Source organism: Siniperca chuatsi, linkage group LG5 (assembly GCF_020085105.1).
Source record: "Siniperca chuatsi isolate FFG_IHB_CAS linkage group LG5, ASM2008510v1, whole genome shotgun sequence".
Classification (NCBI taxonomy): domain Eukaryota; kingdom Metazoa; phylum Chordata; class Actinopteri; order Centrarchiformes; family Sinipercidae; genus Siniperca; species Siniperca chuatsi.
Window position 1 is genome coordinate 1,098,628 of NC_058046.1, and position 21,642 is coordinate 1,120,269.

The 21,642-nt window shown below is 39.5% G+C and overlaps 2 protein-coding genes, 1 long non-coding RNA gene and 1 pseudogene across 7 annotated transcripts; 3 read left to right on the forward strand and 1 right to left on the reverse strand.

Annotated features, from left to right (window-relative positions):
* Positions 1-810: 810 nt before the first annotated feature.
* Positions 811-5,045, forward strand: LOC122876792 (golgin subfamily A member 6-like protein 7). Of its 4 annotated transcripts, XM_044197535.1 has the most exons (9): positions 811-945; positions 1,241-1,356; positions 1,621-1,694; positions 1,772-1,843; positions 2,467-2,566; positions 2,693-3,043; positions 3,240-3,302; positions 4,001-4,063; positions 4,155-5,045. In XM_044197535.1, the coding sequence occupies exons 1-6, from the start codon at positions 836-838 to the stop codon at positions 2,995-2,997; spliced, it is 777 nt and encodes a 258-aa protein (XP_044053470.1). In that variant the 5' UTR covers positions 811-835; the 3' UTR covers positions 2,998-3,043; positions 3,240-3,302; positions 4,001-4,063; positions 4,155-5,045. The 4 variants fall into 4 exon arrangements, with proteins under 4 accessions (XP_044053470.1, XP_044053469.1, XP_044053468.1 ...); XM_044197534.1 differs by having other exon boundaries at positions 2,693-3,044; positions 3,232-3,302; positions 4,001-5,045; XM_044197533.1 differs by having other exon boundaries at positions 4,001-5,045.
* On the reverse strand, positions 951-20,718 carry LOC122876807. 2 transcript variants are annotated; one of them, XR_006378134.1, is made up of 6 exons: positions 20,627-20,718; positions 17,998-18,085; positions 15,639-15,738; positions 12,994-13,094; positions 10,647-10,745; positions 951-1,831 (listed from the first exon to the last, which is right to left on the reverse strand). It is a non-coding gene; the product is annotated as an uncharacterized LOC122876807 (long non-coding RNA). The 2 variants fall into 2 exon arrangements; XR_006378133.1 differs by having other exon boundaries at positions 17,998-18,098.
* LOC122876801 lies at positions 11,759-12,434 on the forward strand (annotated as a pseudogene).
* On the forward strand, positions 16,379-17,432 carry LOC122876799 (polyubiquitin-like). Its single transcript, XM_044197540.1, has 2 exons — positions 16,379-16,656; positions 16,756-17,432. The coding sequence occupies exon 2, from the start codon at positions 16,768-16,770 to the stop codon at positions 17,233-17,235; it is 468 nt and encodes a 155-aa protein (XP_044053475.1). The 5' UTR covers positions 16,379-16,656; positions 16,756-16,767; the 3' UTR covers positions 17,236-17,432.
* Positions 20,719-21,642: the final 924 nt, after the last annotated feature.

Below are 21,642 nucleotides of genomic sequence, written 5' to 3' on the forward strand. Positions count from 1 at the left end.
TGATTATTTTATGCCTCACATTTACTGTAAAATCGTCTGGGTATAAACTGCATGTAATAAACATATTTAGCTTCAACGGTAACAACACTTTCTGTCCGTTTAGAAATCAGTTCAGGAACTTCTGGAGCTTCTGACCCTCCCACATACAATGAAACAGGGCCCCAGTTTCTTCATTGCATGTAGTCCAGTTGTCAGGAATATTAGGATTAAGATGGTGTCATTAGACAGGTGTAATGTCCTGAGCAGCCATTTATACTGTAACAGTTTGCATCTGGTATTTATAATTTGGGTTTGGGCCAGAGGACATGTCTCCTGCCAGTCCTCTGCAGAGATGCTGATAGATAAGAAAGGGAGTTTTCTTTAGAACCTGCTAATAATATGTCATAAAACCTGGACAACTGTAAATGGGTTACTGTGAGTTACAGTTCGGCTTCCAATGAAGTTGTAATTTGTTAGTACTTTAAAAAGTGTTTCCTAGATCATATTTTAAATTGTTATTGTTGGAACAGGAGTAACAAAGAACCTTGTGAGGTTTTTTCCAACAAAGCCGAACATGAAGTTTTCCATCGTAGCTCACATTAATTCTCCCATTCCTCCTCCGATATATTCGCGTTTCTCTCCCTTTCTTATTTTTGTTTTCCGTGCGATGAGTTACATTTTGTTTGTTGTAGACCCCTAAAAAGTTTTGAGATGGTTTCAATTCAGAACGTATTCCTCTATAAAGACTTTTCGCATAATTGTATCTAAATACTTTAGTTTATTTCCCTTTGTTAATCGCTCAATATAATGCTGTTCTTAAAGAAATAGACCCCTGATAAATACTTGTGTTTTTGTAATGTGTGATGTGCAGGAGGTGCAGGAGGAGCTGCGCAGGAGGAGGGAGGAGAGGAGCAGCCTGCAGGAGCAGTGTAAACGCCTGGAGGCCCGACGGAGGCACGCTGACCGGTACATACATATATAAACATGTTTATTGTTATATTGTCAAACATGCCGTCTGTAGAAATGTGCTAAACAAAGTAGAGTTTAATCAGAAGTGGATGTATTTAGATGTAACATTTTGGCCCATTATAAAACAAAACAAGTTTCTCAAGAACAGAAAAGATCATAAAAACCTGAGACAGTGTGAAAAACTACAGATGGTGTTATCACATGTCGTGCCTTATCAATTACTATCCACTAAATGTAATGTGCTTTAAAGGTTTGACTGCACGACTTGCGTTGCTGTCTGTGTGTGTGTCAGGAGTCTGTCAGCGATGGAGGTGGAGCTTGCTAAACAGAGGGAGGAGCACAGCCACGCCCAGCTTCTCAAACAGGAAGTGGTCAGAGATACAGCAGCCACTCAGGAGCAGCTTAACGGTATGACATCATCACTTACGATTCAGATTATCACATAAAGACTATAACATATAATTTATGATATACAAACAGTGATACATACAGAATATAATGACATACATCTAGAACATACTAATTAAAACACACAGGCTATTTCATGCAAAGTATAACGAAAAGATTGTAACATACAAAGTAACACATATTGACTCGGCCGATACTGGAACGTACAGACTATAACTCAGAGTATTATCAGTGCGTTTGAGTCTCTGCTGGTTTCTGTTTCAGAGAACTCTGAGCTGCTGTCTCTGCTCAGTGAACGGGTGGAGGAGACGAAGAAACACCTGCAGACTCTGCAACAGGTGAACACACACACAGGTTGTCCTCTGTCTGAACTGTGTGAAGTGTTTTTACTGATGAGTGTATTTGTGTCCTGAAGGAGCTGAGCGTGTCCATCCAGCAGCAGCAGCAGCAGCAGCGAGCAGAACACCTGCAGGAGCTGGACAGACAGGTACAACAGTTCAAATCCTCTCTGATGCACCGAGCCATCACACACTTACACAGAAACATGTCAGTTCTTCACTGTTGACCACTAAAGATAACTTATATATAACTTATATAAAAATAACTTATCATGATCAAATAAACACATTAGGAACAAAATATATTCTGTATTCAAATCTGTCAGCACATAAATAAAAACAACACGACTAAGGCTCTGTGTTCTGAAACAGTCAATTAAAATCATTCTAGTTATGCTTAACTTTACACTCTTCACAAGTTACTGTGATGGTCGCATCTACTCATGCATCCAGCAGCATTGCAATTATTATTTATTTTTATTCTATCAAAGAAGTACTGTCGCTAAAACACCTTCTTCCGTTTTGGAAGGTGACGTCTTCAAATTTCATGTTTTGTCCGACCAACAATCCAAATCCCAAAAATATTAATTTACCATCATAAAAGACAAAAAGCAGAGACTTGTTGGCATTTTTGCGTAAAAATTACTTAAATGATTAATGGTTTATCAAAATTGTTGCTCGTTAATTTTCTGACGATCTGCTAATCAACTGATTGACTAATTGTTTCAGCTCTGCCTCGGTATTATACTCAGTGGTGCTCCCTCTCTCTCAGGCGGCCCGTGCTGGATTGGACGATGTTAACGCTGCAGTGTGTCAGTTGGAGGACAGGGGGCGCCGTCTGACCGAGCAGCAGCTGCAGCTCAACCAGCGCCGTCAGTCAACACTGTCGTCTCTCTAGCAATCATTTATTCTGCTCCAGATAAATACTTTTAGATATTTTCTTTACATGAGACATAAAAACAAATAATTGTTTGTGTTTGATACCTTGTGACTGTCAGAGGAGGAGCTGTGGGAGAGAGAGAAACGGCTGCTCCACAAGGAGGAGGGGCTAAAACAGCAAGAGGAGGGGCTAAAACAGCAAGAGGAGGAGCTAAAACAGCAAGAGCAAGAGGAGGGGCTAAAACAACAGGAGGAGGAGCTAAAACAGCAAGAGGAGGGGCTAAAACAACAGGAGGAGGAGCTAAAACAGCAAGAGGAGGGGCTAAAACAACAGGAGGAGAGAGCTAAAACAGCAGGAGGAGGAGCTAAAACAACAGGAGGATTGGTTCGTTCCGACAGACGAGGGGCTACAAAACAAACGTGAGGAGCTTCGTGTGAAACAGGACGAACCACACATGAGAGAAGAGGAGGTGAAGCATCACAGTGATTCATTCATCAATAACAGATACAGGTTTTTCATTTAGCGGGAAACCGTCGATGTCAGCGGCTGTAATGTCTGTAGCAAATTAACAGTCAATCAATAAGTGGATCCCAGGATACTAATGTGCATGTAAACCTACTGTTGCTTCATTTAACCTGCTCTTCACTGTGTGTTTGTGGGAGGAGGAGGAGGAGGAGGAGGCCTTCTACCTGTCTACAGCTGGTCTGAGATCAGCCTTCAGTACTGAGGTGAGTCAGGAATTCACATCATGATCAGGAGAGAAAACCCACAATAACACACACACACACACACACACACACACACACACACACACACACACACACACACACACACACACAGAGCATTATAATCCGTTTGTGTGTGAAACGCAGAACATGGACTGTTTTTAGTGATTGTCCTCAGCTCATTTTTATAAAAAGATGTCAATGAATGAATGAATGAATCAATAAATACATACATAAATGGTAAAATAAATTAATGTCAGTAATTAATCTTCGTTTGGATGTTTTTGTGTATTTCGGGGTCTGTATATTAATGATATGTGTGAACAATAAACCCTGAAATATTAAACATTAATAATGTACAAGAACAGAAATATACAAAAAGATGTTTTGGTCCTGGTTAATTATTTATAAATTCATTCATTTACCCATGTAGTCATCTATTCATACATCAGATTATGTTTTCATGCACACATTTATTCATTCATGTATTTATATGTCACACTGCATGGCCAAAAGTATGTGGACAGCCCGGTCTGTTTTTTCCTGATTTGGGCCTCTCAGTTCCACTGAAGGGAAATCTTAATGTTACAGGACACAATCATGTGTTCTCGTGTTCGTGTCAACAGTTTGGGAAAGATTTCAGGTGTAAAGACAATCATGTAGCGAACTGTGTGTGTGTGTGTGTGTGTGTGTGTTTTCAGGAGGAGAGGTGGAAGGTGGAGCTGCAGAGGGAAAAACTGAGACAACAAGAGGACCGACTGAAGGTAAACAATATTTTATTATTAACATACACTCACCAGCCACTTTATAAAGGTACACCTGTTCAACTGCTCTTTAAGAAACTTGCATTATCAGCCAATCACGTGGCAGCAACTCAACGGGCCCCTTCGTACCAACTGAGCATCGTTTAAACGCCGCAGCCTGCTGCCGCTGACCACGTCCATCCCTTAGTGACCGCAGTGCACCCAGCTTCTGACGGCTACCTCCAGCAGGACAACACGCCGGGCCACAAAGCTCAGTTAAGGCAGCTGTGGAGGCAAACGGAGGTCCAACGCGGTACTAGCAAGGTGTACCTAATAAAGTGGCCTGTGAGTGTAGAAAAACACAAAGAGCTGCAGCTAATGAGAAGTCAGAAGAGTCTTGAGTGAATGTTCAGACTGTTTACTGTAAATTCTCAAATATACCTGACGTGCAGAAAGATCCAGGCCGTTTCGCTAACCTCTGTTTTATATTTGCCGTTGATTCAAACTCAACACGTCCTCCATGTTTACCTGGTTGTGTCTTGATAAATTTAGTATAATGTTCATTTCCACAACATTAATTCATCAGTACAACAGCAGCCATGTTGTACTCACCACTCTGCTGAGAACACTTTCTCTGGTTAACTACAATATTGATTTCATTCAATAATAAGTCCAAAAACTTCTACTTTCCTGTTTTTTCAATCGCTGTCAATGAAAATCAACACTTTCGCACAGATGTTGGACATTATCCCTCCTGCTTCTGGTGGTCTTTTATTGTGAAACATCCGCAGGAAGTGTTGAGTTTCATTGACAGAAACAGTTGGAAGTTATTAAACAGTATTGTTGTCAAACAGAAGTGGTGACTGCTGCGCTGATGGAAGTAGTGCTGTGGATTTAGCATACGGGCCGCTGTAGTTCAGGTGATCCTCCATGTTTATTAGAAATATAATTGATGGCATTCAGTCTGAGCAACAGCCCAAAAACACAAAGAGATGAAAGGCAGCAACAAGAGGAGAAGTTTTTACAGGAGATATGACTGATTATCAAAATTAACTGATTCATGTATCACCTAATTGATACATAGATATGTTGGATGTGTTTAGCAATATACTGATTTTATATAAAAATACATAGTTTGGTTTCCATTAATAGTTACCAGGCGTTTAGACCGCCGCCCTGCGAGAGCGTCAAAGTGACTGGAAGTCGTTCAGCAGCGTTGTGGCCGTCGAGGGAAGTTGAAGTCTGGGCAACTTGGGAATTTAGAAGCGCTTGTATTTTGTTACCAAGCATTCGAACGAACTTTGCCACCTATTTCATCTACGTCTTCGAACTTTGAAGCTCTCGCCGGCGGCGGTCTGAATGCACGGTTATGTTTAATAATTAGTCAGACATATATTTATGCTGAATTAAAATTTAAAGGAACAGTGTGACATTTAGTGAAACACATGAAGTGAGAGACTGACAGCTGACTGTTGGTGGTTTTGTCGTTGAGGCTCGTCTGCGCTGCAGTTTGTGGAATCAGCAGGAGAATCTGAAGGTGAGACGACTGGAGACTGAAGAGAGTTTACTGGGACTGAAACACAGACTGGACCAGCTGGACTCACTGCTCACACACACTCCATAACACACACACTAATGTCAGTCCGTACCGTGCGTTAGCAGGTGAAAGTTTTTTCAATTCTTTCACAGTCATTTAATATCCTTACAGAACAGACCCACTTTTACCTTCAACTATTCGTCAACACTCACATCCTTGACTTCAACTTATTTAAGGCCACTTCAACTATCTCTGCCTTCCTTTTTAAACCAAACACCTTCAACTTTACCTTCAACTTTCACACTTAATCTCTGACCCTTTACAGTAACACATTAACACCCTTTCAACATTAAATTTTTAACAGACAACATTTCAACTATCTCGACCTTCACTATTTAAACGAATTCACTATCCCTTCACTTTCAGAACCACCACTTCAACTATTTACAAACCTTCAACTATTTCCTCAATTTCACACATTCAACTACTTTCAACTATTCCACTTTTTGACTTCACATTCACCACTTCACAATTCTATCACGCTTAAATATCTTACCAACTTTTATTCGATCACTTTCAATATTCTCGCTTCAACTATTTACAGTACAATTTAACTTTTGCCCTAATTTTACAAACGACCTTCAATTCTCGAACGCTTAACTATCTTCAAGTTCAAATTAACATTACTACTTCACCTTACAATTTCAAACAACTTTAACTATTCTCCCTCACTATTTACATACAACATTTAACTATTTTGACGCTTCAACTATTTCATACAATTCACACTTACTTCAACTTTTAGCAAACCCATTAAACAACATCTCTCAGCTTAACTATTTACATAACCTCACTTCAACTTTCACCCTTAACTATCTGCTTATGTTAAAAGCAATCAATTCTTACCTAACATTTACAACCACATTCACTTCTTACCCTTCCTTTAACAACATACTTACTTACAACTAACATTTTCAACACTCTACCCCTTCCAACTTTATTCCATACTTCATGCCAACCTCATATCGTCAACTAAGTTTCCGAAACTATTTACCTAGCACAAAACTTTAAGAACCAAATCCTTTACATAACATTCTTGTTAAATTTTGACACTTGGCTAAAATCACTTTCTACTTGCGCTTCCAGGTCACGTCGGCCTTGTTTTAGCCTGATAATAATTCCTAAACCCTAATTCATTTAAAACTAGCCAAAAAATGTTTTTAATGACTCCGGTTACAGGAAACGGAAAAACCCTCAAACCAGACCTAATGACGCCCAATTCTACTTGGCTCAACGAACGGGCTTTTAACCTTTTCCTTTCCACAGAAAAACCCAAACAAATTGGCTTTGTTAAAAAATGGTCTTAGGCCGAATCTCCAATTCAAGAAATGAATTACTGAGGAATTACAGAAAGGTTTTAGGTCTTTGGTTGACCCACGCTCAACAAACCTGGTTTTGGAACTTGGATTTTCCTTTTAAATTCTTACGGTTCTAATTCCCAATTTCTCAAAAAGAGAAGGCCAAAAATGTTTTAGGTTAACTTAGGCAACAAAAGAACTTTCCTAACATAACTTTGGACACTGATTACAAAAAATTTTCTCAAAGGGAAAGTTTCACTAAAATTCCAAAGTTTAATATACCAGTATTTTCCTATTAATTTTATACAAACATGTTTTTCATTCCCTGTTGCACGTTTTCCTTTGTCTGAATTAAATACTCAACTCTGCTTGCAAAAAACTAAATTTTACAATTTAAAAAAGTTAATAAAGTTATAAAAACGAGATGAGTTACCTTGAAACGCTAAGATCACTGGCACTGTTCCATAACCTGACACAAAGCACATTTATTTTCATCCTCCAAACCTAAATTCTAAATTTTACGTATTATTCAACAAGATTTTGTGTTCAACTATTATATCATCAGAACAACAGTTACACCACCTGGGGCAACAGCTTTGAACTCAAAATGAACTTTAAACATCCTTCGTACAAGAGCTAATCGCAGGCAAATCAATTTAGCAGTAAAATTTCAATGAACTTCACAGGAATCGAATCTGGTGGTACAGCGGACCCAGGGTTTAACCCAAAGGAAACATCAACACAAGGGCGCATTGCAGAATAACCGGAGAAATGTGAGCCAACTTACTCTGGTCGGGCTCGTTGGTGACCGCGTACGGTCCAAAACGTTACAGGGAGCATCACCACGGGCCTAAAGAAGTTTCCGGGGAGTTTAATAGAGAAGTTTTTTCCAGTGTTTTCTGTTCAAAAAACCAATTGGTACGTACTCCGATTCAAAAAAGTCTAATTGTTCTTGTCACTGTTCAACAGACAAATATAATTCATTCATTTTTTTAAAGATTTTAAACATGTTTTAAATTCATGGTTTCTTCTCATGAAAGCACTTAATACACTTAGTAATCAGGAAACGTTACCTATAAATTATTTAAACCCAATAACGTGTCTAATCATTTACAACACTTTAAAGTTTCTGTTTAAACATATATCTATTTACGAAATTAAACTTGGTTCTAAACTATTTAAAAGGCAATCAAAATTTACAGGATTTCCTAATCCTTAATAAAATTATCGCATTAATTTAAGGGAAATGTTAACATTTGGCGTTAATTTAAGAGGGGAAACATTCTCCTCTGCTTTTAATCTTTAGCCCCAACTTTAGGAGATCCAAAACTGGGCCCTTATAGTTATTAGCAGGGTGTGGAATCCCACCTCAGGACTTCAACAAAACGAAGCATTACCCCTGACCTCCAACTTCTATTGACAAACAATAACCAAACCAAAATCAACTACCAAAATTCAAAAATACATGGCGGAGTTAACAGGACCACTTTCGTGCTGCTTACAACATCAAACCATCCTGGCTCTATTACAACACTTTCGAACACACACTCAACCTTACACTCAACTTATTTACAGACCACACCACCACTTCTGGCTTCACTATTTACAGAACACACACCTTCAACTATCTCGCCAACTTTATCCTGCCAACTTTTCAAACACACCTTCAACTGTTCCTTTACACCCTTCAACTATTTCTGGAACCCAACTTACTACCTCCATTTCCCACACTTTCCAAACCCCTTCAACTATTCTACCCAACTATTTGCAAACCGCACTTACACACATTTCAACTATCTCTAACCCTTTATCTATTTACAGAACGCACGCTTCAACTATCTCTGACGCTTCAACTATTTACAGTACACACATTTCAACTATCTCTAACCCTTTATCTATTTACAGAACGCACGCTTCAACTGTCTCTGACGCTTCAACTATTTACAGTACACATTTCAACTATCTGACCCTTCATCTATTTACAGAACACACACTTCAACTATCTCTGACGCTTCAACTGTTTACAGAACGCACACTTCAACTATCTCTGACCTTTACAACATTTCCAACTAACTCTGACCCTTCATACAGTACACATTTCAACTATCTCTGACCCTTCATCTATTTACAGAACACACACTTCAACTATCTCTGACGCTTCAACTATTTCCAGTGCACACACTTCAACTATCTCTGACGCTTCAACTGTTTACAGAACGCACACTTCAACTGTCTGACGCTTCAACTATTTACAGCACACACACACACTTCAACTATCTGACCCTTCAACTATTTACAGTACACATTTCAACTAACTCTGATGCTTCAACTATTTACAGTACACACATTTCAACTATCTGACGCTTCAACTGTTTACAGAGCACACACTTCAACTATCTCTGACGCTTCAACTATCTCTGACCATCTATTTACAGAACTCACATTTCAACTATCTCTGACGCTTCAACTATTTACAGAACTCACATTTCAACTATCTCTGACGCTTCAACTATTTACAGAACTCACATTTCAACTATCTCTGACGCTTCAACTATTTCCAGTGCACACACTTCAACTATCTCTGACGCTTCAACTATCTCTGACCATCTATTTACAGAACGCACACTTCAACTATCTCTGACCCTTCATCTATTTACATAATACACGCTTCAACTATATTTGACGCTTCAACTATTTACAGTGCACACACTTCAACTATCTCTGACGCTTCAACTGTTTCCAGTAAACACATTTCAACTATCTCTGACCCTTCATCTATTTACAGTACACACACTTCAACTTCATCTATTTACAGACGCTTCAACTGTTTACAGCTTCAACTGTTTACAGAACGCACACTTCAACTGTCTAACGCTTCAACTATTTACAGCGCACACACACACTTCAACTATCTCTGACCCTTCATCTATTTACAACGCACACTTCAACTATCTCTGACGCTTCAACTATTTACAGTACATACATTTCAACTATCTCTGACCCTTCATCTATTTACAGAACACACGCTTCAACTATTTCCAGTGCACACACTTCAACTATCTCTGATGCTTCAACTGTTTACAGAACGCACACTTCAACTATCTCTGACGCTTCAACTATTTACAGTACACATTTCAACTATCTCTGACCCTTCATCTATTTACAGAACATACATTTCAACTATCTCTGACGCTTCAACTATTTACAGAGCACACACTTCAGCTATCTCTGATGCTTCAACTATTTCCAGTGCACACTTCAACTTAAACAACTACTTCCAGCCTCTACACAGCAACTAATTGTAACTTTTCAACTGACACCTCAAATATACCAACTGACACTTCAACTATTTACAGTTCGATTAAACTATCTTTGGCATTTCAGCTGAAATATCAATGGACTTAAAAAAACTGACATTTTAACTGCTTTCAGCGTTTACACACACGGACAATGCAGCTGCCTACAGAGCCTAAAACTAAATGTTTCATTTCAGCTCAATATTAAAAGGTAACTTAACCGTGAAGCCGGCTGAAATCCTTCCAATCCTTTGCAATTGAACACCGTCGACGAACGTCCACTAAAAGTGCTTGTTTTTGCCGCTGACAGGCTCAGATTGTTATTTTAAGTGTCTGACAACGTCATGGAAAAGATCCTACAGAGACAGACCTTTTTGTGAAAGAGTAAGATCCTGGGGGCCCCGGTGGCTCACCTGGTGGCTCACTTGGTGGAGCAGGGCTGGGTCCTTGTCACAGTGGTCGGGGTTCGGGTTTAGCCGATGTTATCTCCTCTCTCTCTCTCCCCACATTTCCTATCAAATAAAGACAGAAAGCCCCAAAAAAAAATGTTTTTAAAGAGTAAGATCCTTTTGTTTAACCAGAAAGACCGCTATAGCGCTCTCCTCAAAGCCACCAGACTCCATTGACAAAAACAATAATTTTACCTCACAGATCATCATACAGAAACAAAACAAAACTTACCAAAACCGTCTTGGTTTGTCTTTCCACTGTTCCAACAATCACCAACTCTGGTTTGGTTGAAATAAATCCTTTGGTGAGTTTTATTTTGTTCCGTCGAGTTTGAATGAAGTGTTACGATGATCTGCGAGGTAAAATTACTGTATTTGTCAATGGAGTCTGGTGGCGATGAGGAGAGCGAGTGGCTGTTTCTGGTTAACCTTAATGTCTCAATTTCAAAAACAACATGAAAGTTTTCTGCTTTTAAAATTCAAAAATATTTAAAACTTTATTCACTTTCTAATTTAACAGTTTGAATGTTTTACATAAAAAAAATGTTAGATATATATAATATTATCTGAGGCAGTAAAGATGCATCATATATTCCTTATTTACAGTAAGTGGTTATCAGCTGATGATGACAGAGATGACCATTCATCTCTGTTTCGTTTCCAAAGCAAACAAGTTATTACAACTACACAGTCCTGAAAGTCCTCTACATGTCCTCAACATCTTTTTACCTGTAATTTATACTAACAGCTGTTTCTGCTCTGCCCCACCTGTCTGACAAAACGTGGTAGTGTCAGTGATAAACGAAACATTACCAACTCTCATTAGGTTCGGAGAAATAGAAACCGAAAGTTATTGAGGCAGGAACGGAAAACGAATCTTAAGCAAAGGGGGCGTGTTGATCAGCTGAGGCATTCTGTATATAAACTCTGACACACCTGCTGCGAGCATCATCTGTTCACCTGTCGCCATCTCACAAGGTAGGAAGTTCTCTTTATCAACGCTGCCATGAAACAAACTAAGAATTCTTTGAAGGAGTTTAAAGACTTATGTAAAAATGTATTGAATGATCTTTCAGGCCACTTTCATCATGGAGATAACCGTCACGATGCTGGGTGGGACGTCCCACACACTGACTGTGTCCCCACAGGACACAGTGGGCTCTTTGAAAACCTCATCCAGAAGAAACTACGAGTTCCCCTTCAGGACCAGAAGCTGGTCTTTGTCAGCGGCCAGAATACAACTCTCAGCGATGACTCAAAGACTGTCAGCGAATCACGACTTACAGTCTGGCTCCCAGGTGTCTCTGTTGGTGACCCAGCCGGCTACCATCCAGGTGTTCCTCAAAAACGACAAGGGGACGAGCAGTGTCTATGACATCAAACCCGCGAGACTGTGACAGACTTCACGCAGAAGGTCGGGTCCAGAGAGAAGGTGCCGGTGAGCCAGCTGTATCTGGTTCCACGAAGGCAAACAGATGACGGAGGGTAAGCTGTCCGACTACGACGTCAAAGCGGGGAGCACCATCTACATGTGTCTCCGTCTGAGAGGAGGCTGAGGTCACCGTCACATGGTTAATATATAAGAAAGTTAATATACCGTATTTTTATTTAATATAAAACGCAGTGTTTTATTTATTTGTATTGTTATTTCCTCCTCCATTGTTGTTTCTTCCTCCCGATTGCAAAAACTAAATTTGTAATAATATTATAATCTGTCAACTGTTAGCAAATAAAGTCACTAATGTGAGTTTACATGTGTCTTCGCATTTCCTCTGTGTCCTGAACAGACCACAAACACATTTATTATGTTCTTCTGTTCTTTCAAACACTCATGTCATCTAAAAATGTCACTGTACAGGATTGTCAATCAGAAGAGCTGCTGTACGTACTAACTATAGTCCAGATCAGGAACAGGTGCACAGTCGTTATTTTACACTTCATCCTCTTAAAAGCTTTATAACGTGTTTAATATTGCATTTAATACTAAATACTACGGTAAATGGTTTGAAACATTGAGTGGCAGTAAATCATATTTAAAAGGGGCAGATTACAGTTTACATGGAGAGTTCTAAATCTAAAAATAAAAACTAATCATAACAGCACAACTGGGTTTAACCAGGAGGGTGTAATAAACAATGCTATCAAGTTGCATTATGGGAAATGTAGGATCCCCGTATGAGCGGGAAACATCTCGGCCTCTGCTTTTTAAGTCTGTCTCCTGTGAGTCCCCAACTTTATGGGACAGCATCACCAAATCACTGGGGCCCCTTTAATGAGATGATTAGCAGGGGCGGTGTGTGAGATGACCCACCTCCAGGATGCTCGTTACAAAGCAGAAACAAGCCGATCCGGTAGCGGACGTCTGACTCCACAGTCCGGCTCCACACTTCCGTCAGCTCCTGTAACAAACAACTCGAAACAGGCAACAAGGCAAAATATCAACTACCAAAACATTCAAAAATACATGGCGGAGTTCAAACAGGGACCACTGTTCTGTCGTTGCTAGTGACAGTCACACTTCAACTATCTCTGACGCTTCAACTATTTACAGTACACACACTTCAACTATCTCTAACACTTCAACTATTTGCAGAACACACACTTCAACTGTCTCTGACACTTCAACTATTTACAGAGCACACACTTCAACTATCTCTGATGCTTCAACTATCTCTGCCCATCTATTTACAGAACACACACTTCAACTATCTCTGACGCTTCAACTATTTACAGTGCACACACTTTAACTATCTCTGACGCTTCAACTATTTACAGAACGCACACTTCAACTATCTCTGACGCTTCAACTATTTACAGTACACATTTCAACTATCTGACCCTTCATCTATTTACAGAACACACACTTCAACTATCTCTGACGCTTCAACTATTTACAGTGCACACACTTTAACTATCTCTGACGCTTCAACTATTTACAGAACGCACACTTCAACTATCTCTGACGCTTCAACTATTTACAGTACACATTTCAACTATCTGACCCTTCATCTATTTACAGAACACACACTTCAACTATCTCTGACGCTTCAACTGTTTACAGAACGCACACTTCAACTATCTCTGACGCTTCAACTATTTACAGTACACATTTCAACTATCTCTGACCCTTCATCTATTTACAGAACACACACTTCAACTATCTCTGACCCTTCATCTATTTACAGAACACACACTTCAACTATCTCTGACGCTTCAACTATTTCCAGTGCACACACTTCAACTATCTCTGACCCTTCATCTATTTACAGAACACACACTCAACTATCTGACCCTTCATCTATTTACAGAACACACACTTCAACTATCTCTGATGCTTCAACTGTTTCCAGTGCACACACTTCAACTATCTCTGACGCTTCAACTGTTTACAGAACACACACACACTTCAACTATCTGACCCTTCAACTATTTACAGTACACATTTCAACTAACTCTGATGCTTCAACTATTTACAGTACACACATTTCAACTATCTGACGCTTCAACTGTTTACAGAGCACACACTTCAACTATCTCTGACGCTTCAACTATCTCTGACCATCTATTTACAGAACTCACATTTCAACTATCTCTGACCTTCAACTATTTACAGAACTCACATTTCAACTATCTCTGATGCTTCAACTATTTACAGTACACACATTTCAACTATCTCTGACCCTTCATCTATTTACAGAACACACACTTCAACTATCTCTGACGCTTCAACTATCTCTGACCATCTATTTACAGAACTCACATTTCAACTATCTCTGACGCTTCAACTATTTACAGTACACATTTCAACTATCTCTGACCTTCATCTATCTCTGACCATCTATTTACAGAACACACACTTCAACTATCTCTGACCCTTCATCTATTTACAGTGCACACACTTCAACTATCTCTGCACACACTTCAACTATCTCTGACCATCTATTTACAGTAAACACATTTCAACTATCTCTGACCCTTCATCTATTTACATAATACATTTCAACTATCTCTGACCCTTCATCTATTTACAGTGCACACACTTCAACTATCTCTGAACGCTTCAACTATTTACAGTACATACATTTCAACTATCTCTGACCCTTCATCTTTTTACAGAACACACGCTTCAACTATTTCCAGTGCACACACTTCAACTATCTCTGACGCTTCAACTGTTTCCAGTAAACACATTTCAACTATCTCTGACCTTCAACTATTTACAGTACACACATTCAACTATTTCCAGTGCAACACACTTCAACTATCTCTGACGCTTCAACTGTTTACAGAACGCACACTTCAACTATCTCTGACGCTTCAACTATTTACAGTACACATTTCAACTATCTCTGACCCTTCATCTATTTACAGAACATACATTTCAACTATCTCTGACGCTTCAACTATTTACAGAACATACATTTCAACTATCTCTGACGCTTCAACTATTTCCAGTGCACACACTTCAGCTATCTCTGATGCTTCAACTATTTCCAGTGCACACTTCAACTTAAACAACTACTTCCAGCCTCTACACAGCAACTAATTGTAACTTTTCAACTGACACCTCAAATATACCAACTGACACTTCAACTATTTACAGTTCGATTAAACTATCTTTGGCATTTCAGCTGAAATATCAATGGACTTAAAAAAACTGACATTTTAACTGCTTTCAGCGTTTACACACACGGACAATGCAGCTGCCTACAGAGCCTAAAACTAAATGTTTCATTTCAGCTCAATATTAAAAGGTAACTTAACCGTGAAGCCAGCTGAAATCCTTCCAATCCTTTGCAATTGAACACCGTCGACGAACGTCCACTAAAAGTGCTTGTTTTTGCCGCTGACAGGCTCAGATTGTTATTTTAAGTGTCTGACAACGTCATGGAAAAGATCCTACAGAGACAGACCTTTTTGTGAAAGAGTAAGATCCTGGGGGCCCCGGTGGCTCACCTGGTGGCTCACTTGGTGGAGCAGGGCTGGGTCCTTGTCACAGCGGTCGGGGTTCGGGTTTAGCCGATGTTATCTCCTCTCTCTCTCTCCCCCACATTTCCTATCAAATAAAGACAGAAAGCCCCAAAAAAAAAATGTTTTTAAAGAGTAAGATCCTTTTTGTTTAACCAGAAAGACCGCTATAGCGCTCTCCTCAAAGCCACCAGACTCCATTGACAAAAACAATAATTTTACCTCACAGATCATCATACAGAAACAAAACAAAACTTACCAAAACCGTCTTGGTTTGTCTTTCCACTGTTCCAACAATCACCAACTCTGGTTTGGTTGAAATAAATCCTTTGGTGAGTTTTATTTTGTTCCGTCGAGTTTGAATGAAGTGTTACGATGATCTGCGAGGTAAAATTACTGTATTTGTCAATGGAGTCTGGTGGCGATGAGGAGAGCGAGTGGCTGTTTCTGGTTAACCTTTAATGTCTCAATTTCAAAAACAACATGAAAGTTTTCTGCTTTTAAAATTCAAAAATATTTAAAACTTTATTCACTTTCTAATTTAACAGTTTGAATGTTTTACATAAAAAAAATGTTAGATATATATAATATTATCTGAGGCAGTAAAGATGCATCATATATTCCTTATTTACAGTAAGTGGTTATCAGCTGATGATGACAGAGATGACCATTCATCTCTGTTTCGTTTCCAAAGCAAACAAGTTATTACAACTACACAGTCCTGAAAGTCCTCTACATGTCCTCAACATCTTTTTACCTGTAATTTATACTAACAGCTGTTTCTGCTCTGCCCCACCTGTCTGACAAAACGTGGTAGTGTCAGTGATAAACGAAACATTACCAACTCTCATTAGGTTCGGAGAAATAGAAACCGAAAGTTATTGAGGCAGGAACGGAAAACGAATCTAAAGCAAAGGGGGCGTGTTGATCAGCTGAGGCATTCTGTATATAAACTCTGACACACCTGCTGCGAGCATCATCTGTTCACCTGTCGCCATCTCACAAGGTAGGAAGTTCTCTTTATCAACGCTGCCGCGAAACAAACTAAGAATTCTTTGAAGGAGTTTAAAGACTTATGTAAAAAATGTATTGAATGATCTTTCAGGCCACTTTCATCATGGAGATAACCGTCACGATGCTGGGTGGGACGTCCCACACACTGACTGTGTCCCCACAGGACACAGTGGGCTCTTTGAAAAACCTCATCCAGAAGAAACTACGAGTTCCCCTTCAGGACCAGAAGCTGGTCTTTGTCAGCGGCCAGAATACAACTCTCAGCGATGACTCAAAGACTGTCAGCGAATACGGCTTACAGTCTGGCTCCCAGGTGTCTCTGTTGGTGACCCAGCCGGCTACCATCCAGGTGTTCCTCAAAAACGACAAGGGGACGAGCAGTGTCTATGACATCAAACCCGACGAGACTGTGACAGACTTCACGCAGAAGGTCGGGTCCAGAGAGAAGGTGCCGGTGAGCCAGCTGTATCTGGTTCACGAAGGCAAACAGATGACGGAGGGTAAGCTGTCCGACTACGACGTCAAAGCGGGGAGCACCATCTACATGTGTCTCCGTCTGAGAGGAGGCTGAGGTCACCGTCACATGGTTAATATATAAGAAAGTTAATATACCGTATTTTTATTTAATATAAAACGCAGTGTTTTATTTATTTGTATTGTTATTTCCTCCTCCATTGTTGTTTCTTCCTCCCGATTGCAAAAAACTAAATTTGTAATAATATTATAATCTGTCAACTGTTAGCAAATAAAGTCACTAATGTGAGTTTACATGTGTCTTCGCATTTCCTCTGTGTCCTGAACAGACCACAAACACATTTATTATGTTCTTCTGTTCTTTCAAACACTCATGTCATCTAAAAAATGTCACTGTACAGGATTGTCAATCAGAAGAGCTGCTGTACGTACTAACTATAGTCCAGATCAGGAACAGGTGCACAGTCGTTATTTTACACTTCATCCTCTTAAAAGCTTTATAACGTGTTTAATATTGCATTTAATACTAAATACTACGGTAAATGGTTTGAAACATTGAGTGGCAGTAAATCATATTTAAAAGGGGCAGATTACAGTTTTCATGGAGAGTTCTAAATCTAAAAATAAAAAACTAATCATAACAGCACAACTGGGTTTAACCAGGAGGGTGTAATAAACAATGCTATCAAGTTGCATTATGGGAAATGTAGGATCCCCGTATGAGCGGGAAACATCTCGGCCTCTGCTTTTTTAAGTCTGTCTCCTGTGAGTCCCCCCAACTTTATGGGACAGCATCACCAAATCACTGGGGGCCCCTTTAATGAGATGATTAGCAGGGGCGGTGTGTGAGATGACCCACCTCCAGGATGCTCGTTACAAAGCAGAAACAAGCCGATCCGGTAGCGGACGTCTGACTCCACAGTCCGGCTCCACACTTCCGTCAGCTCCTGTAACAAACAACTCGAAACAGGCAACAAGGCAAAATATCAACTACCAAAACATTCAAAAATTAAAGGGCGGAGTTCAAACAGGGACCACTGTTCGTCGTTTGCTAGTGACAGTCACACTTCAACTATCTCTGACGCTTCAACTATTTACAGTACACACACTTCCACTATCTCTAACACTTCAACTATTTGCAGAACACACACTTCAACTGTCTCTGACACTTCAACTATTTACAGAGCACACACTTCAACTATCTCTGATGCTTCAACTATCTCTGCCCATCTATTTACAGAACACACACTTCAACTATCTCTGACGCTTCAACTATTTACAGTGCACACACTTTAACTATCTCTGACGCTTCAACTATTTACAGAACGCACACTTCAACTATCTCTGACGCTTCAACTATTTACAGTACACATTTCAACTATCTGACCCTTCATCTATTTACAGAACACACACTTCAACTATCTCTGACGCTTCAACTATTTACAGTACACATTTCAACTATCTCTGACCCTTCATCTATTTACAGAACACACACTTCAACTATCTCTGACCCTTCATCTATTTACAGAACACACACTTCAACTATCTCTGACGCTTCAACTATTTCCAGTGCACACACTTCAACTATCTCTGACCCTTCATCTATTTACAGAACACACACTTCAACTATCTGACCCTTCATCTATTTACAGAACACACACTTCAACTATCTCTGACGCTTCAACTATTTCCAGTGCACACACTTCAACTATCTCTGACGCTTCAACTGTTTACAGAACGCACACACACTTCAACTATCTGACCCTTCAACTATTTACAGTACACATTTCAACTAACTCTGATGCTTCAACTATTTACAGTACACACATTTCAACTATCTGACGCTTCAACTGTTTACAGAGCACACACTTCAACTATCTCTGACGCTTCAACTATCTCTGACCATCTATTTACAGAACTCACATTTCAACTATCTCTGACGCTTCAACTATTTACAGAACTCACATTTCAACTATCTCTGACGCTTCAACTATTTACAGTACACATTTCAACTATCTCTGACCCTTCATCTATTTACAGAACACACACTTCAACTATCTCTGACGCTTCAACTATCTCTGACCATCTATTTACAGAACTCACATTTCAACTATCTCTGACGCTTCAACTATTTACAGTACACATTTCAACTATCTCTGACCCTTCATCTATTTACAGAACACACACTTCAACTATCTCTGACGCTTCAACTATTTCCAGTGCACACACTTCAACTATCTCTGACGCTTCAACTATCTCTGACCATCTATTTACAGAACGCACACTTCAACTATCTCTGACCCTTCATCTATTTACATAATACACGCTTCAACTATATTTGACGCTTCAACTATTTACAGTGCACACACTTCAACTATCTCTGACGCTTCAACTGTTTCCAGTAAACACATTTCAACTATCTCTGACCCTTCATCTATTTACAGAACGCACACTTCAACTATCTAACGCTTCAACTGTTTACAGAACGCACACTTCAACTGTCTAACGCTTCAACTATTTACAGCGCACACACACACTTCAACTATCTCTGACCCTTCATCTATTTACAACGCACACTTCAACTATCTCTGACGCTTCAACTATTTACAGTACATACATTTCAACTATCTCTGACCCTTCATCTATTTACAGAACACACGCTTCAACTATTTCCAGTGCACACACTTCAACTATCTCTGACGCTTCAACTGTTTCCAGTAAACACATTTCAACTATCTCTGACGCTTCAACTATTTACAGTACGCACACTTCAACTATTTGCAGAACACACTTCAACTATCTCTGACGCTTCAACTGTTTACAGAACGCACACTTCAACTATCTCTGACGCTTCAACTATTTACAGTACACATTTCAACTATCTCTGACCCTTCATCTATTTACAGAACATACATTTCAACTATCTCTGACGCTTCAACTATTTACAGAACATACATTTCAACTATCTCTGACGCTTCAACTATTTCCAGTGCACACACTTCAGCTATCTCTGATGCTTCAACTATTTCAGTGCACACTTCAACTTAAACAACTACTTCCAGCCTCTACACAGCAACTAATTGTAACTTTTCAACTGACACCTCAAATATACCAACTGACACTTCAACTATTTACAGTTCGATTAAACTATCTTTGGCATTTCAGCTGAAATATCAATGGACTTAAAAACTGACATTTTAACTGCTTTCAGCGTTTACACACACACGGACAATGCAGCTGCCTACAGAGCCTAAAACTAAATGTTTCATTTCAGCTCAATATTAAAAGGTAACTTAACCGTGAAGCCGGCTGAAATCCTTCCAATCCTTTGCAATTGAACACCGTCGACGAACGTCCACTAAAAGTGCTTGTTTTTGCCGCTGACAGGCTCAGATTGTTATTTTAAGTGTCTGACAACGTCATGGAAAAGATCCTACAGAGACAGACCTTTTTGTGAAAGAGTAAGATCCTGGGGCCCCGTGGCTCACCTGGTGGCTCACTTGGTGGAGCAGGGCTGGGTCCTTGTCACAGCGGTCGGGGTTCGGGTTTAGCCGATGTTATCTCCTCTCTCTCTCTCCCCACATTTCCTATCAAATAAAGACAGAAAGCCCCAAAAAAAAATGTTTTTAAAGAGTAAGATCCTTTTGTTTAACCAGAAAGACCGCTATAAGCGCTCTCCTCAAAGCCACCAGACTCCATTGACAAAAACAATAATTTTACCTCACAGATCATCATACAGAAACAAAACAAAACTTACCAAAACCGTCTTGGTTTGTCTTTCCACTGTTCCAACAATCACCAACTCTGGTTTGGTTGAAATAAATCCTTTGGTGAGTTTTATTTTGTTCCGTCGAGTTTGAATGAAGTGTTACGATGATCTGCGAGGTAAAATTACTGTATTTGTCAATGGAGTCTGGTGGCGATGAGGAGAGCGAGTGGCTGTTTCTGGTTAACCTTTAATGTCTCAATTTCAAAAACAACATGAAAGTTTTCTGCTTTTAAAATTCAAAAATATTTAAAACTTTATTCACTTTCTAATTTAACAGTTTGAATGTTTTACATAAAAAAAATGTTAGATATATATAATATTATCTGAGGCAGTAAAGATGCATCATATATTCCTTATTTACAGTAAGTGGTTATCAGCTGATGATGACAGAGATGACCATTCATCTCTGTTTCGTTTCCAAAGCAAACAAGTTATTACAACTACACAGTCCTGAAAGTCCTCTACATGTCCTCAACATCTTTTTACCTGTAATTTATACTAACAGCTGTTTCTGCTCTGCCCCACCTGTCTGACAAAACGTGGTAGTGTCAGTGATAAACGAAACATTACCAACTCTCATTAGGTTCGGAGAAATAGAAACCGAAAGTTATTGAGGCAGGAACGGAAAACGAATCTAAAGCAAAGGGGGCGTGTTGATCAGCTGAGGCATTCTGTATATAAACTCTGACACACCTGCTGCGAGCATCATCTGTTCACCTGTCGCCATCTCACAAG